Source organism: Anolis sagrei, chromosome 11 (genome assembly GCF_037176765.1).
Source record: "Anolis sagrei isolate rAnoSag1 chromosome 11, rAnoSag1.mat, whole genome shotgun sequence".
In the NCBI taxonomy this organism is placed as follows: domain Eukaryota; kingdom Metazoa; phylum Chordata; class Lepidosauria; order Squamata; family Dactyloidae; genus Anolis; species Anolis sagrei.
Genome location: NC_090031.1, coordinates 32,374,216 through 32,388,687, shown reverse-complemented (window position 1 = coordinate 32,388,687; position 14,472 = coordinate 32,374,216). Strand labels below are relative to the sequence as shown.

The following is a 14,472-nucleotide window of genomic DNA, read 5'->3' as shown; positions in this document are numbered from 1 at the left end:
GATATTAGAGGTATTATATATTATTATATTTATTATAAATATATATTATTCTATTTACATGTCCATAATGACACAGCACACTAGGCCCAAGTGTCCGGCCTTCGTCTCTGAGTATCAGGCTCTTCCCAAGGGCCTGGGATATTAGAGATGTATTATTGTATTATTATTATTATCATTATATTAAATTTTATTTTATTTTATTTTATTAATTATGTATTATTATTGTATTTACATGTCTGTAACGACACAGCACACATGCACATTAGGTCCAAGTGTCTGGGCTTCATCTCTGAATATCAAGCTCTCCCCAAGGGCCTAGGATATTAGAGGTATTATTATAATTATATATTATTCTATTTATTATAATTATATTATTAGTATTATTATATTTACATGTACATAGCATCACAGTGCACAAGCACCTTAGGTCCAAGTGTACAGCCTTCGTCTCTGAATTTCAGGCTCTTCCCAATGGCCTAGTATATTACAGATGTATTATTATATTAAATATTATTATATATTATTCTATTAATTAGATATTATATTTACATGTCCATAACGACACAGTGCACATGACCATTAAACACAAATGTCTGGGCTTCATCTCTGAATATCAGGCTCTCCCCAAGGGCCTAGGATATATTATAATTATATATTCTATTTATTATAATTATATTATTATTAGTATTATATTTATATGTACATAGCATCACAGCGCACATACACCTTAGGTCCAAGCATGGGCTTTGTCTCTGAATATCAGGCTCTTCCTAAGGACCTAGTATATTACAGATGTATTATTATTATATTAAATATTATTATATATTATTCTATTTATTATAATTATATATTATTATTGTATTTACATGTCCATAACGACACAATGCACATGCACATTATGCCCAAGTCCCTGGGCTTCGTCTCTGAATATCAAGCTCTTCCCAAGGGTCTAGGATATTAGAGGTATTATTATATTATAATTATATATTCTATTTATTATAATTATATTCTTATTATTAGTATTATTATATGGTCCAAGTGTACAGCCTTCGTCTCTGAATTCCAGTCTCTTCCCAAGGGCCTGGGATATTACAGATGTATTATTGTATTATTATTATATTAAATATTATTCTATTAAATATATATTATTATATTTACATGTCCATAACGACACTGTGCACATGTGCATTAGACACAAATGTCTGGGCTTCGTCTCTGAATCTTGGACTCTTCCCAAAGGCCTGGGATATTAGAGATGTATTATTATATTATTATCATTATATTATTATATATTATTATTCTATTTACTAGGAACATAGCATCACCGCACATGCACCTTAGGCCCAAGTGTCTGGGCTTCATCTCTGAATATCGGGCTCTCCCCAAAGGATATTAGAGATGTATTATTATTATTATTATTATGAGATGTTTATTATTATTATTATTATTATTATTATTATTATTATTATTATATTTAGATGTACTTAATGACAGCAACCATGCACATTAGGCCCAAGTGTCTGGGCTTCGTCTCTGAATATCAGGCTCTCCCCAAAGGATATTAGAGATGTATTATTATTATTATTATTATTATTATTATTATATTTAGATATACTTAACGACAGCACACATACACATTAGGCCCAAGTGTCTGAGCTTTGTCTCTGAATATCAGGCTCTCCCCAAAGGATATTGGAGATGTATTATTATTATTATTATTATTATTATTATTATTATTATTATGAGATATTTATTATTATTATTATTATTATTATTATTATTATTATTATTACATTTAGATGCACTTAACGACTGCACATATGCACCTTAGGCCCAAGTGCCTGGGCTTCGTCTCTGAATATTAGGCTCTCCCCAAAGGATATTAGAGATGTATTATTATTATTATGAGATGTTATTATTATTATTATTATTATTATTATATTTAGATGTACTTAACGACAGCACACATGCACATTAGGCCCAAGTGTCTGAGCTTTGTCTCTGAATATCAGGCTCTCCCCAAAGGATGTTAGAGATGTATTATTATTATTATGAGATGTGTATTATTATTATTATGAGATGTATATTATTATTATTATTATTTATTTATTTATTATTATTATTATTATTATATTTAGATATACTTAACGACAGCACACATACACATTAGGCCCAAGTGTCTGGGCTTCGTCTCTGAATATCAGGCTCTCCCCAAGGGATATTAGAGATGTATATTATTATTATTATTATTATTAGAGATGTATTATTATTGTTTTTTATTATTATTATTATTATTATTATTATTATTAGATGTACTTAACGACTGCACATATGCACCTTAGGTCCAAGTGCTTGGGCTTTGTCTCTGAATATCCGTCTCCGGGTATCTTATGACTCCTTGGAGACGATGCTCCTGCTTCCCGGTCCAGGTGAGAATGCGTGTTAGTGCGTGTTGTGATGGGGCCGGCCGTGCTGCGCCTCGCTTCCGATGGCTGCCGGGAACGTCCTTAGGGCCCTGGTGAGTCAAAGGCATCCTCGCCCGACCCGCTTCCTGGCCTACATGCCGGGAAACACGCACCGAGCGAAGGAGGAAAACACGCACACCAGGCATGCACACGCGTCGAGGGAGACGGAAGGGCCTCTGCGGGTGGGGTTTTTCCAAAAGGGTCGCCTTTATTTCCTCGGGAGCCGTCCCCCAGCCGTTCAAACCGGTTTCAAAACACTCATCCGCACTGTCAAATGGATGCAGTTTGACGCCACTTTCATACCAGAATCCTAGCGTTGGGAGGGACCCCCAAAGGGCATCCAGCCCACCCTCATTTCTGCCAGATAGGAGAAAAACATCCACCATCTAATCCCTCCTGACAGATGGCCAGCCAAATTCATAAGAGACTAGGTAAATGGGAAAGTAATGCTCTAGGGTGGGATCTCCAAAGGCCATCCTCATTCTGCCAGGTAGGGGAGACAATTCGATCCCTCCTGACAGATGGCCATCTAACCTTCATGGATATTAACAGAAGTGGAGAAGTAAGGCTTTAGAGTTGGAAGGGATCTCCAAAGGCCATCCTCATTCTCTCAGGCAGGGGAAACAATTCGATCCCTCCCGACAGATAACCATCTAACCTTCCTGGAGACACAATTCGATCCCTCCCGACAGATGGCCATCTAACCTTCATGGATATTAACAGAAGTGGAGAAATAAGGCTTTAGAGTTGGAAGGGATCCCCCCAAAGAACATCCTCATTCAGGCAGGGGAAACAATTCGATCCCTCCCGACAGATAACCATCTAACCTTCATGGATATTAACAAGTGGAGAGGTAAGGCTCTAGAGTTGGAAGGGCTCTCCAAAGACCATCATTCTCTCATGCAGGGGAGACAATTCGATCCCTCCCGACAGATGGCCATCCAACCTTCATGAATATTAACAGAAGTGGGGAACTAAGGCTTTAGAGTTGGAAGGGATCTCCAAAGGCTATCCTCATTCTGTCAGGCAGGGGGCACAATTCGATCCCTCCCGACAGATGGTCACCCAACCTTCATTAATAATAATAATAATAATAATAATAATAACAATAATAAACCTTTATTTGTACCCCGCTACCATTAAAAGAGTTGGAAGGGGTCCCCCAAAGGCCATCCAGCCCAACCTCATTTCTGCCAGGGAAACACACCCTCCTAACAGATGGCCATCCAAAGTCCTTGAAACTAGAGAAGTACAGCCCTAGAGTTGGAAGGGGTCTCCCAAAGACCATCCAACCCAACCTCATTTCTGCCAGGGAAACACGTCATCTAAGCCCTCCTAACAGATGGCCATCCAAAGTCCTTAAAACTATAGAAGTACAGCCCTAGAGTTGGAAAGGGTCCCCCAAAGGCCATCCAACCCAACCTCATTTCTGCCAGGGAAAGACACCATCTAAGCCCTCCTAACAGATGGCCATCCAAAGTCCTTAAAACTAGAGAAGTACAGTCCTAGAGTTGGATGGGGTCCCCCAAAGGCCATCCAATCCATCCCCAATTTCTGCGAGGAAGGAAGGAAAACATCCAGCCTCTGCTTCGTACGCCTTTGGTGCCAAATTACAACTACCAGGACCAAAAGTGTTGTCAAACTGCATTCATTCCATAGTGTAGATGCCTCTCCCCCCACTTATATCCCCATAAGTCAAACACTGCTTTTGTACACTTTTAAATAAGACAATACCCCCCCCCCCAAACGTGTCTGCGTTTTCCTTTTCTATGGATATATAAACACCGACGACTCCCCAAAACATCATCCGTGTCCCATCGTACTCATCTCGGACCCATATTTCATTGCATACGGAGGGAAGAAAAGGACCCAAACGCGGGCGCTCTGGGTTCCGACGAGTCCTTCGAACCAAAAGAGTGAACGGTTTCCCCCCTTTAAAAGGGGGGAAAAAAAGAAAACACACGTAGAGATAGATATCCTTTTGGTCTCCGAACGTGGCTCCTCTTCCTGGCTGAAGTTGTGTCTGTATATAAAAAGCTTCCTTCGGGAGAAGAGTCTGGTCCGGACGGGGCCGACGCCGCAGCCGCCGCGACCTGTGCATCGATTTATTTCGTTGGATAAGGTGAACACCGACGTTACAAAAAAAGGAAAAGAAAAGCAAGAAAAAGACGTCGCTTTTCGTCCCGAGTCTCCAATCCTGGCCCTGTTGGTCCATCTTATTTGCGGACAAAGGAAATATCCTGAGAGAGAGAAAACGAGCAAGGAAGCGGGCCGGAAAAAGCCACCGTTTGTGGGTCAACGGCGGCCTCGGAGATCCCGCTTTGGGCCTTGCAGACCCATTGAGTTTGCCTCGGAGCGACCTCTGGTAACCTGGCATTGTTTACTTCCTGGAGATGCAGAGGGCAAAGGTCTCCGTATGAAGAGAGAAAGCAAAGCGGGGTGTAAATAAATAAATAATAAATACATAAATAAACAAAGGGGCTTGTTGTGTTGTTTTACGGGACAAATTGTAGTTCCAATTTGTAAGGAAGGCTCCTCAAAAGACCCCGGAAACTATATTGTTTTACGGGCATAGACACATGTGCAGGGGCAACGATGTTATGGGAGCGAGGATGACGCTCCTCGCAATCCCATCCCTGCCCCGTTCGAGAAGCGGTGTTTTGCGGCCGATTCCAAGCACAGGCGAGGATTATTGCTTGTAATCCCGAATTGTTTTGCCATGTTTGTCCCCTCCAGGAAACGGCTCGAGAAAGAGAGGCCGAAATGCTCGAAAACGGGACGCGAATCAGCGGACGATGGCCACCGACAAGACGGCGGCGATGACGAACAAAATGGGAGCGCCGACAGAAGTAGAGAGTGTTGCGACTTTGGCCCCTCGGCTCCTGGTCCCTCCGGCCGCCTGCTGGACCCCGCTAGGGGGCAGGACGGGTGTCCGGGGACACTTCCCCTTTTGCTTCGGGGGCAACTTGTGCTCATAGTCCAGCCCGTCGCCGTCGGTGTTCTTCCACGGCGAGGAAGCCATCTTGTTGCTCCGCCCGCGGCTCCGCGTGCAGTTCTTGCTGGGCTTCCGGTAGCCCGGGCGCTGCCCGTCTTTGCCCTTTTCCGTGGTGGGGTGCTGGTGGCGGTGCTGATCCCCCCGCGGAGGGGCGTTGACCTGGTGCTGCGACTCGGCGCAACCGCGGAACTCCTCGGGGCTCACCTCCTTGAGGTCCATCCCTTGGACCCGAGGGGGGTACGCGCAGTCGGCACTGGAGCTGGACCCCCGGAAGCGGCGCAGCCACTCCCACAGCGACTGAGCCCGGCAGTCACACCGCCAGGGGTTGCCGTTCAAGCGGAGGTACTCCAAGGCCGACAGGTGGGCCAAAGCCTCGCCGGGGAGTTCGGCCAAGCTGTTGTTGAAGAGGAAGAGCAAGGTGAGGCGCCGCAAGTCGTGGAAAGCCCGGCGGTGCACGCTCCGGAGCCGGTTCTGGTGCAAAAGCAGCCGGTCCAGGTTCACCAACCCCCGGAAAGCGTTGGGTTGGAGGCTCCAGAGCTGGTTGCCGTGGAGGAAGAGGTGGCTGAGGTTGACCAAGTCCTGGAAGAGGTCCTCCTGCAAGAAGTCCAGCTGGTTGTCCTGCAGGTAGAGGTACTGCAAGTTGTGCAGGCCGCTGAACAGACCGTCCGGAAGGACGCTCAAGCCGCACTTGTACAAGTGCAAGGCATGGAGGCGGGTCAGGCCGCGGAAGGTCTCCGGAGACAGCTCTCGCAGGTTGCGGTTGTCGCCGAGGTCGAGCTCCTCCAAGTGGACGAAGCCGTGGAAGGTCTCGGGGTCGACGAAGGTGAGGTTGTTTGAGTAGACCCAGAGGGTGACCAGGGCTGGGGTGAAGTGGCCCCGGAGTAGGAGGGAGATGCGGTTGTTCTGGAGGAAGACGCGCTCGCTTTCGGCCGGGATGCCTTCCGGGACGCCAAGGAAGTGGTGTGACTGGCAGCTGACCGTCATAGGCGCCGGGTAGCAGACGCAGTCCACCGGGCAGCCCTTGCTCAGTGGGGCCAGCAGAGCCACCAGCGGCAGCACCAGCAGCGCCGGGAGCGAGGAACTCCCTAAAAGAGAGGGAGAAAGGGAACGAGAGGAAGAAAAGGTCAACAGGGGAGGCTGGCATGGGCCAAATTCGGCTCAACGAGTGTGCTGGACTTCAATACAGAGAGACTCGGAGTCCGTAAGGAGAGAAGAAGCAGGATATAAGTAAATTTAATAATATCCTATATCTTTATATATGTGTGTGTGTGACCATTCAGATAATAATGATAATAATAACAATGGAGTAATATTATAATAGTAGTAGTAGTAGTAGTAATAATAATAATAATAATAATATAGTGATAATATGTGTGTGTGTGACCATAATGATAATAGTAACAATGGAGTAATATAATAGTAGTAGTAGTAGTAGTAATAATAATAGTAATAATAATAATAGTATAGTGATAACAATATATATATGTGTGTGTGTGACCATTCAGATAATGATAATGATAATAATAATAATAATAATAATAATAATAATAATGGAGTAATATAATAGAAGTAGTAATAAAAATAGTATAGTGATAACAATATATATGTATGTATGTGTGTATGTATATATATATATATATGAGTGACCATTCAGATAATAAGAATAATAATAATGGAGTAATATTATAATAGTAATAATGTAATAGTAATAGTAGTAGTAATAATAATAAAGTGACAACAACTTATATATATGTGTGTGTGTGTGTGTGTGAATAATAATGGAGTACTAATAGTAATAATATAATAGTAAAAATAATAGTATAGTGATAATGTGTGTGTGGCAGAGGTGTCCACATGTTTCCTCCACCACAGGTGGGCATCCCAGGGTTCCTTTCTCTCTCCAATGGTGTGCAATTTGCATACCCCGCCCACTGTTTAACCCTTTCCTATGGCACTCAGCAAACACAGAGGAATTGGATCCGCAACTGAACAGACTGGAGGGGTTTGGGGGACTGACTCAGCAGGATGGAAGTTGTAGTTCACCCTACATCAAGGCAGAGCACTAGGACCGCCTTCAATAATGGACCCATGCAGAATCCCTATGACCAGGTTTGCGGGGAGAACTGACCTTGATTTATAGGAGTTGTAGTTCACCTACCTGCAGAAAACACTGCAAACCCAGCCAATGATGGATCTGGAGCACACTTGCCATGGATGATGGGATTTGCAGTACCTTCACTCACTCCCAGAGACCACTCCAACCTCGATGAATGACGGATCACACAGGCCCCCTTCCCATGACCCACTACTATACATCCTGAAGTTTGGAGGAGGATGGACTATAGATGATGGGACTTGCATATCGGAGCTGTAGTTCACCCAGGGTTCCTTTCTCTCTCCATTGTAATACCTTCACTCACTCCCAGAGACCACTGCAACCTCGTCGAATGACGGATCACACAGGCTCCCTTCCCATGACCCACTATACATCCTGAAGTTTGGAGGAGGATGGACCATAGATGATGGGACTTGCATATGGGAGCTGTAGTTCACCCAGGGTTCCTTTCTCTCTCCATTGTAATACCTTCACTCACTCCCAGAGACCACTGCAACCTCGTCGAATGACGGATCACACAGGCCCCCTTCCCATGACCCACTATACATCCTGAAGTTTGGAGGAGGATGGACCATAGATGATGGGACTTGCATATGGGAGCTGTAGTTCACCCAGGGTTCCTTTCTCTCTCCATTGTAATACCTTCACTCACTCCCAGAGACCACTGCAACCTCGTCGAATGACGGATCACACAGGCTCCCTTCCCATGACCCACTATACATCCTGAAGTTTGGAGGAAGATGGACCATAGATGATGGGACTTGCATATGGGAGTTGTAGTTCACCCAGGGTTCCTTTCTCTCTCCATTGTAATACCGTCACTCACTCCCAGAGACCACTGCAACCTCGACGAATGACGGATCACACCCCCCCTTCCTATGACCCACTATACGTCCTGAAGTTTGGAGGAGGATGGACTATAGACGATGGGACTTGCATATGGGAGTTGTAGTTCACCCAGGTTCCTTTCTCTCTCCATTGTAATACCGTCACTCACTCCCAGAGACCACTGCAATCTCAAAAAATGACGGATCACATAGGCTCCCTTCCCATGACCCACTATACGTCCTGAAGTTTGGAGGAGAATGGACCATAGACGATGGGACTTGCAAATGGGAGTTGTAGTTCACCTGTACCCACTGAACCCAGCCAACATTAGATCTAGACTGAACTTGAAGCACAAACAAAGCCTTTCTCAAATAACCCGGGCACCAGTGGGTTCCCAAGCTAGTAGTAACAACAGGAGTAAAACTCCGAGTCCGTAAGGAGAGAAGAAGCAGGATATAAATAGATATAATAGTAAATAATAATAATAATAATAATAATAATAATAATAATAATAATAATAGAATAATAATAATAGTAAAATCATAGAATCAAAGAGTTGGAAGAGACCTCATGGGCCATCCAGTCCAACCCCCTGCCAAGAAGCAGGAATATTGCATTCAAATCAAAAGAGACATGCACAAGAAGTGGAAAAAGGGAGAAATCACCAAAGAAGAATTCAAACAAATAGTCAACACCTTCTACTTCTAGTAACAGAAGTACTACTACTACTACTACTAATAATAATAATAATAATTCTGCCTTGCAGGAGAACACAGTCCAAACCCTCCCGACAAAAGCCCAACCTCCAGGGAAGGCTATTCCAAGCTTTCTCTGTGAATGAATGAATGGGTTACAAGATTAGGAAGCCAGATGCCACTCGATCCCTCCCGACAGATGGCCATCCAGCCTCTGCCAAGAGGAGGCAATTTGGTCCCCCATCCATAACGCCGCGGCCCTTCCCTTCTGGAGTGGGATCAAGGCCAGCGCTCACACACACACATACGCATGCACGCGCGCAGAGTGCCTTTATCTATTATTTATCCCTTGAAATATTAATGCCCTGCCCTTTGCCAAGTGGCACCAGGGTTGCCATGGCATCCGACGGCGGGCGGCAACAAGGGAAGATGCGCTCGGGAAGAACGGCCAATGGGATTTTTTTGTTTTGGCAGCCCCTTCCCCTTTAAAAAAATAATAGAGGGGTCCAAGAAGTTCCCCAATGGGAGCCAATGGATATTATTATTATTATTGTCACCCCAACAGCCCTGCGAGGGTGGCCAGTCTGTCGAATGCTGAGAACTTCCTATGGAAGTACGCCATACGATCATGCTGGAGCAGCACGAGATTTAGGATTATTACTATAACTATTACTGTTATCGCCATTATAGTTATTCTCATTGTTATATTTATATTCATTATTGTAATTGTTACTACCTTATTTTTACTAAATCCATCATTAGAATGGTCACTACTTGTATTGCAATCACGATAAGTATTGTTATCACTATACTATTATTACTATTATTATACTAAACCCATCGTTAGAATGGTCACTACGTGTATTGCAATCACGATAAGTATTGTTATCACTATATTATTTATTTAAAATTATTTAAAACTTTTATATCCCGATCTTCTCAACCTCTGTAAGGCACTCAGACCAGCTTATTATTATTATTATTATTATTATTACTATTATATTATATTATTACTACTATAACATTACTCCATTATTACTGTTATTATTGTCGGAATCGTCACTTTATGTACATTGTTATCACTATACTATTATTATTACTATTATATTATTACAATTAGAATATTACTCCATTATTACTGTTTAATATATAGTGACCATTCAGAAAATATTGTTATCACTATACCATTATTTTTACTATTACTATTTATTATTACTATTATAATATTACTCCATTATTACTGTTATTATTGTCTGAATTGTCACTATATGTACATTGTTATCACTAGACTATTATTATTGCTATTATATTATTACAATTATACAATTACTCCATTATTACTGTTAAATATATAGTGACCATTCACACAATAATATTGTTATCACTATACTATTATTTTTACTATTACTATTATATTATTACTATTATTACTTCATTATTATTCTTATATATATATATTTAACAAGTTGTTATCACTACACTATTATTATAACTACTACTATTATTACTATTATAATATTACTCTATTATTATTATTATTATTATTATCTGAATGGTCACTATATATATATGTATGTGTGTGTTATCACTATTCTTTTATTACTATTATAATATTACTCCATTATTACTGTTTTATATATAGTGACCATTCAGATGATAATATTAGCACTATACTATTATTATTATTACTAATATAATATTACTCCACTATTATTATTCTTATTGTTATCTGAATGGACACTATATAAAAATATATGTTACCACTATACTATTATTATTACTATTACTATTATAATATTACTCCATTATTATTATTATTATTATTATTATTATTATTATTATTATTATTATTATTTGAATGGTCACTCACTCATTTGAATGGCCTTTGGGGCCACAACATATATATTGTTATCATTATACTATTATTATTACTACTACTATTATAATATTACTCCATTATTATTATTATCATTATTATCTGAATGGTCATCTATCTATCTCTATATCTATATCATTATCATTATACTATTATTTTTACTACTATTATAATATTACTCCATTATTGCTGTTATTATTATCTGGTCACTCTCTCTATATACACACACACACATATATATAAAGAGACAGGGTCAAAGAGTGCTAGAGTGGGATGGGATCTTCAAAGGTCATCTAGTCCAATATCAAACCATTCGGAACGACAACATTTGGATCAAAGTGTTCTGGATTGGATGGGGCCCCCAAAGGCCATCTAGCCCAATGCCAAACCATTCAGAGAATCAAGAGAAATGCATTTGGGTCAAAGAGTGCTAGAGTGTGATGGGACCCCCAAAGGTCATCTAGTCCAACGCAAAACTATTTGGAAAATCAGGAGCAATGCATTTGGGTCAAAAAGTGCTAGAGTGAGATGGAGCCCCCAAAGGCCATCTAGCCCATTGCCAAACCATCCAAAGAGTCGGGAGCAACGCATTTGGGTCAAAAAGTGCTAGAGTGGGATGGGGCCCCCAAAGGCCATCTAGCCCAATGCCAAACCATCCGGAAAGTCAGGAGCAAAGCATTTGGGTCAAAAAGTGCTAGAGTGGGATGGGGCCCCCAAAGGCCATCTAGCCCAATGCCAAACCATCCGGAAAGTCAGGAGCAAAGCATTTGAGTCAAAAAGTGCTAGAGTGGGATGGGGCCCCCAAAGGCCATCTAGCCCAATGCCAAAGCATTCAAGAGTCAAGAGCAATGCATTTGGGTCAAAAAGTGCTAGTGTGGGATGGGGTCCCCAAAGGCCATCTAGCCCAATGCCAAAGCATTCAGAGTCAAGAGCAATGCATTTGGGTCAAAAAGTGCTAGTGTGGGATGGGGTCCCCAAAGGCCATCTAGCCCAATGCCAAACCATCCGGAAAGTCAGGAGCAAAGCATTTGGGTCAAAAAGTGCTAGAGTGGGATGGGCCCCCCAAAGGCCATCTAGCCCAATGCCAAAGCATTCAAGAGTCAAGAGCAATGCATTTGGGTCAAAAAGTGCTAGTGTGGGATGGGGTCCCCAAAGGCCATCTAGCCCAATGCCAAAGCATTCAGAGTCAAGAGCAATGCATTTGGGTCAAAAAGTGCTAGTGTGGGATGGGGCCCCCAAAGGCCATCTAGCCCAGTGCCAAACCATTCAGAGAGTCTAATGGTTTGGCATTAGGCTAGATGGCTTTTGGGGGTCCCATCCCATTCTAATATTCTTTGACCCGAATGCTTTGCTCCTGACTTTCTGAATGGTTTGGCACTGGGCTAGATGGCCTTTGGGGGCCCCATCCCACTCTAGCACTTTTTGCATTTGGGTCAAAAAGTGCTAGAGTGGGATGGGGTCACCTAAGGGTCATCTAGCCTGACCCCACATCATGCAGAAAAGAGTGGGGTGGGACCCCCAAAGGCCATCTAGCCCAGTGCCAAACCATCCAAAGAGTTGGGAGCAATGCATTTGGGTCAAAAAGTGCTAGAGTGGCATGGGCTCACCTAAGGGTCATCTAGCCTGACCCCACATCCTGCAGAAAAGAGTGGGGTGGGACCCCCAAAGGCCCTCTAGCCCAGCGCCAAACCATCCAAAGAGTCGGGAGCAATGCATTTGGGTCAAAAAGTGCTAGAGTGGGATGGGATCACCTAAGGGTCATCTAGCCTGACCCCACATCATGCAGAAAAGAGTGGGGTGGGACCCCCAAAGGCCCTCTAGCCCAGCGCCAAACCATCCAAAGAGTCGGGAGCAATGCATTTGGGTCAAAAAGTGCTAGAGTGGGATGGGATCACCTAAGGGTCATCTAGCCTGACCCCACATCCTGCAGAAAAGAGTGGGGTGGGACCCCCAAAGGCCCTCTAGCCCAGCGCCAAACCATCCAAAGAGTCGGGAGCAATGCATTTGGGTCAAAAAGTGCTAGAGTGGGATGGGATCACCTAAGGGTCATCTAGCCTGACCCCACATCATGCAGAAAAGAGTGGGGTGGGACCCCCAAAGGCCCTCTAGCCCAGCGCCAAACCATCCAAAGAGTCGGGAGCAATGCATTTGGGTCAAAAAGTGCTAGAGTGGGATGGGATCACCTAAGGGTCATCTAGCCTGACCCCACATCCTGCAGAAAAGAGTGGGGTGGGACCCCCAAAGGCCCTCTAGCCCAGCGCCAAACCATCCAAAGAGTCGGGAGCAATGCATTTGGGTCAAAAAGTGCTAGAGTGGGATGGGATCACCTAAGGGTCATCTAGCCTGACCCCACATCATGCAGAAAAGAGTGGGGTGGGACCCCCAAAGGCCCTCTAGCCCAGCGCCAAACCATCCAAAGAGTCAGGAGCAATGCATTTAGGTCAAAAAGTGCTAGAGTGGGATGGGGGCACCTAAGGGTCATCTAGCCTGACCCCACATCATGCAGAAAAGACTGGGATGGGACCTCCAAAGGTCACCTAGTCTCTTTGGGGTGTCTTCTCAACATCTTTGCCAAACACAGGAAGTTTTAGGATGCCTTTTGAAGGTCAGAGCCTTCTCCTCCTCCTCCTCCTCCGCTTGCCACTTATTGCTGTTTCAAAGCCGGCCATAAATCCCGTCCCGTAATAATAAGGGAAATCGATACGGCTGGAAGAGGCCGGCGCTTTATCTGGCCTCCCTTTGGGGCCCTTTGCGCACAAAGGAAACGCACCGAAAACAACACCAGTGACGCCTTTGCCTCGCCATAAAACTCAAGCTTGGAAGAATATTGCTGGCTTGATACACAGATCTATAGAGCCACGCCAGTCCTATATTATCAATATAATGCAAAATATATAGATAATAATATCCTCTGCTTTTGGATAGGGATGAGTAACCCTCGCTGCTTCCGCTCTTCCTTCCTTCCTTCCTTCCTTTCTGTCCTTCCTTCTTACTTTCCTTTCTTTCTTTCTTTTTTTTCTTTCTTTCTTCCTTCCTTCCGGTCCTTCCTTCCTTCTTACTTTCCTTCCTTCCTTCCAACTTTCTTTTCCTTTCCTTTCTTCCTTCCTTTCTGTCCTTCCTTCCTTCTTACTTTCCTTTCCTTTCCTTTCTTCCTTCCTTTCTTCCTTCCTTCCTTTCCGTCCTTCCTTCCTTCTTACTTTCCTTCCTTCCCTCCTTCCTTCCTTCCTTCCTTCCAACTTTCTTTTCCTTTCCTTTCTTCCTTCCTTTCTGTCCTTCCTTCTTACTTTCCTTTCCTTTCCTTTCCTTTCTTTCTTCCTTTCTTCCTTCCTTTCCTTTCTTCCTTCCTTCTTACTTTCCTTCCTTCCTTCCTTCCAACTTTCTTTTCCTTTCCTTTCTTCCTTTCTTTCTGTCCTTCCTTCCTTCTTACTTTCCTTTCCTTTCCTTTCCTTTCTTCCTTCCTTTCTTCCTTCCTTCCTTTCCGTCCTTCCTTCCTACTT

General features: G+C 43.3%; 1 protein-coding gene across 1 annotated transcript in view; it reads right to left on the bottom strand.

The window, feature by feature from the left end:
* Window positions 1-2,648: 2,648 nt before the first annotated feature.
* The window catches only part of RTN4RL1 (reticulon 4 receptor like 1), a 47,927-nt gene continuing 36,103 nt past the window's right edge, over window positions 2,649-14,472 (bottom strand). The window contains exon 2 of the mRNA XM_060756760.2: window positions 2,649-6,545. Coding sequence (XP_060612743.2) covers window positions 5,251-6,545 — 1,295 coding nt within the window. The 3' untranslated portion in view covers window positions 2,649-5,250. The remainder of the gene's footprint in view (window positions 6,546-14,472) is intronic.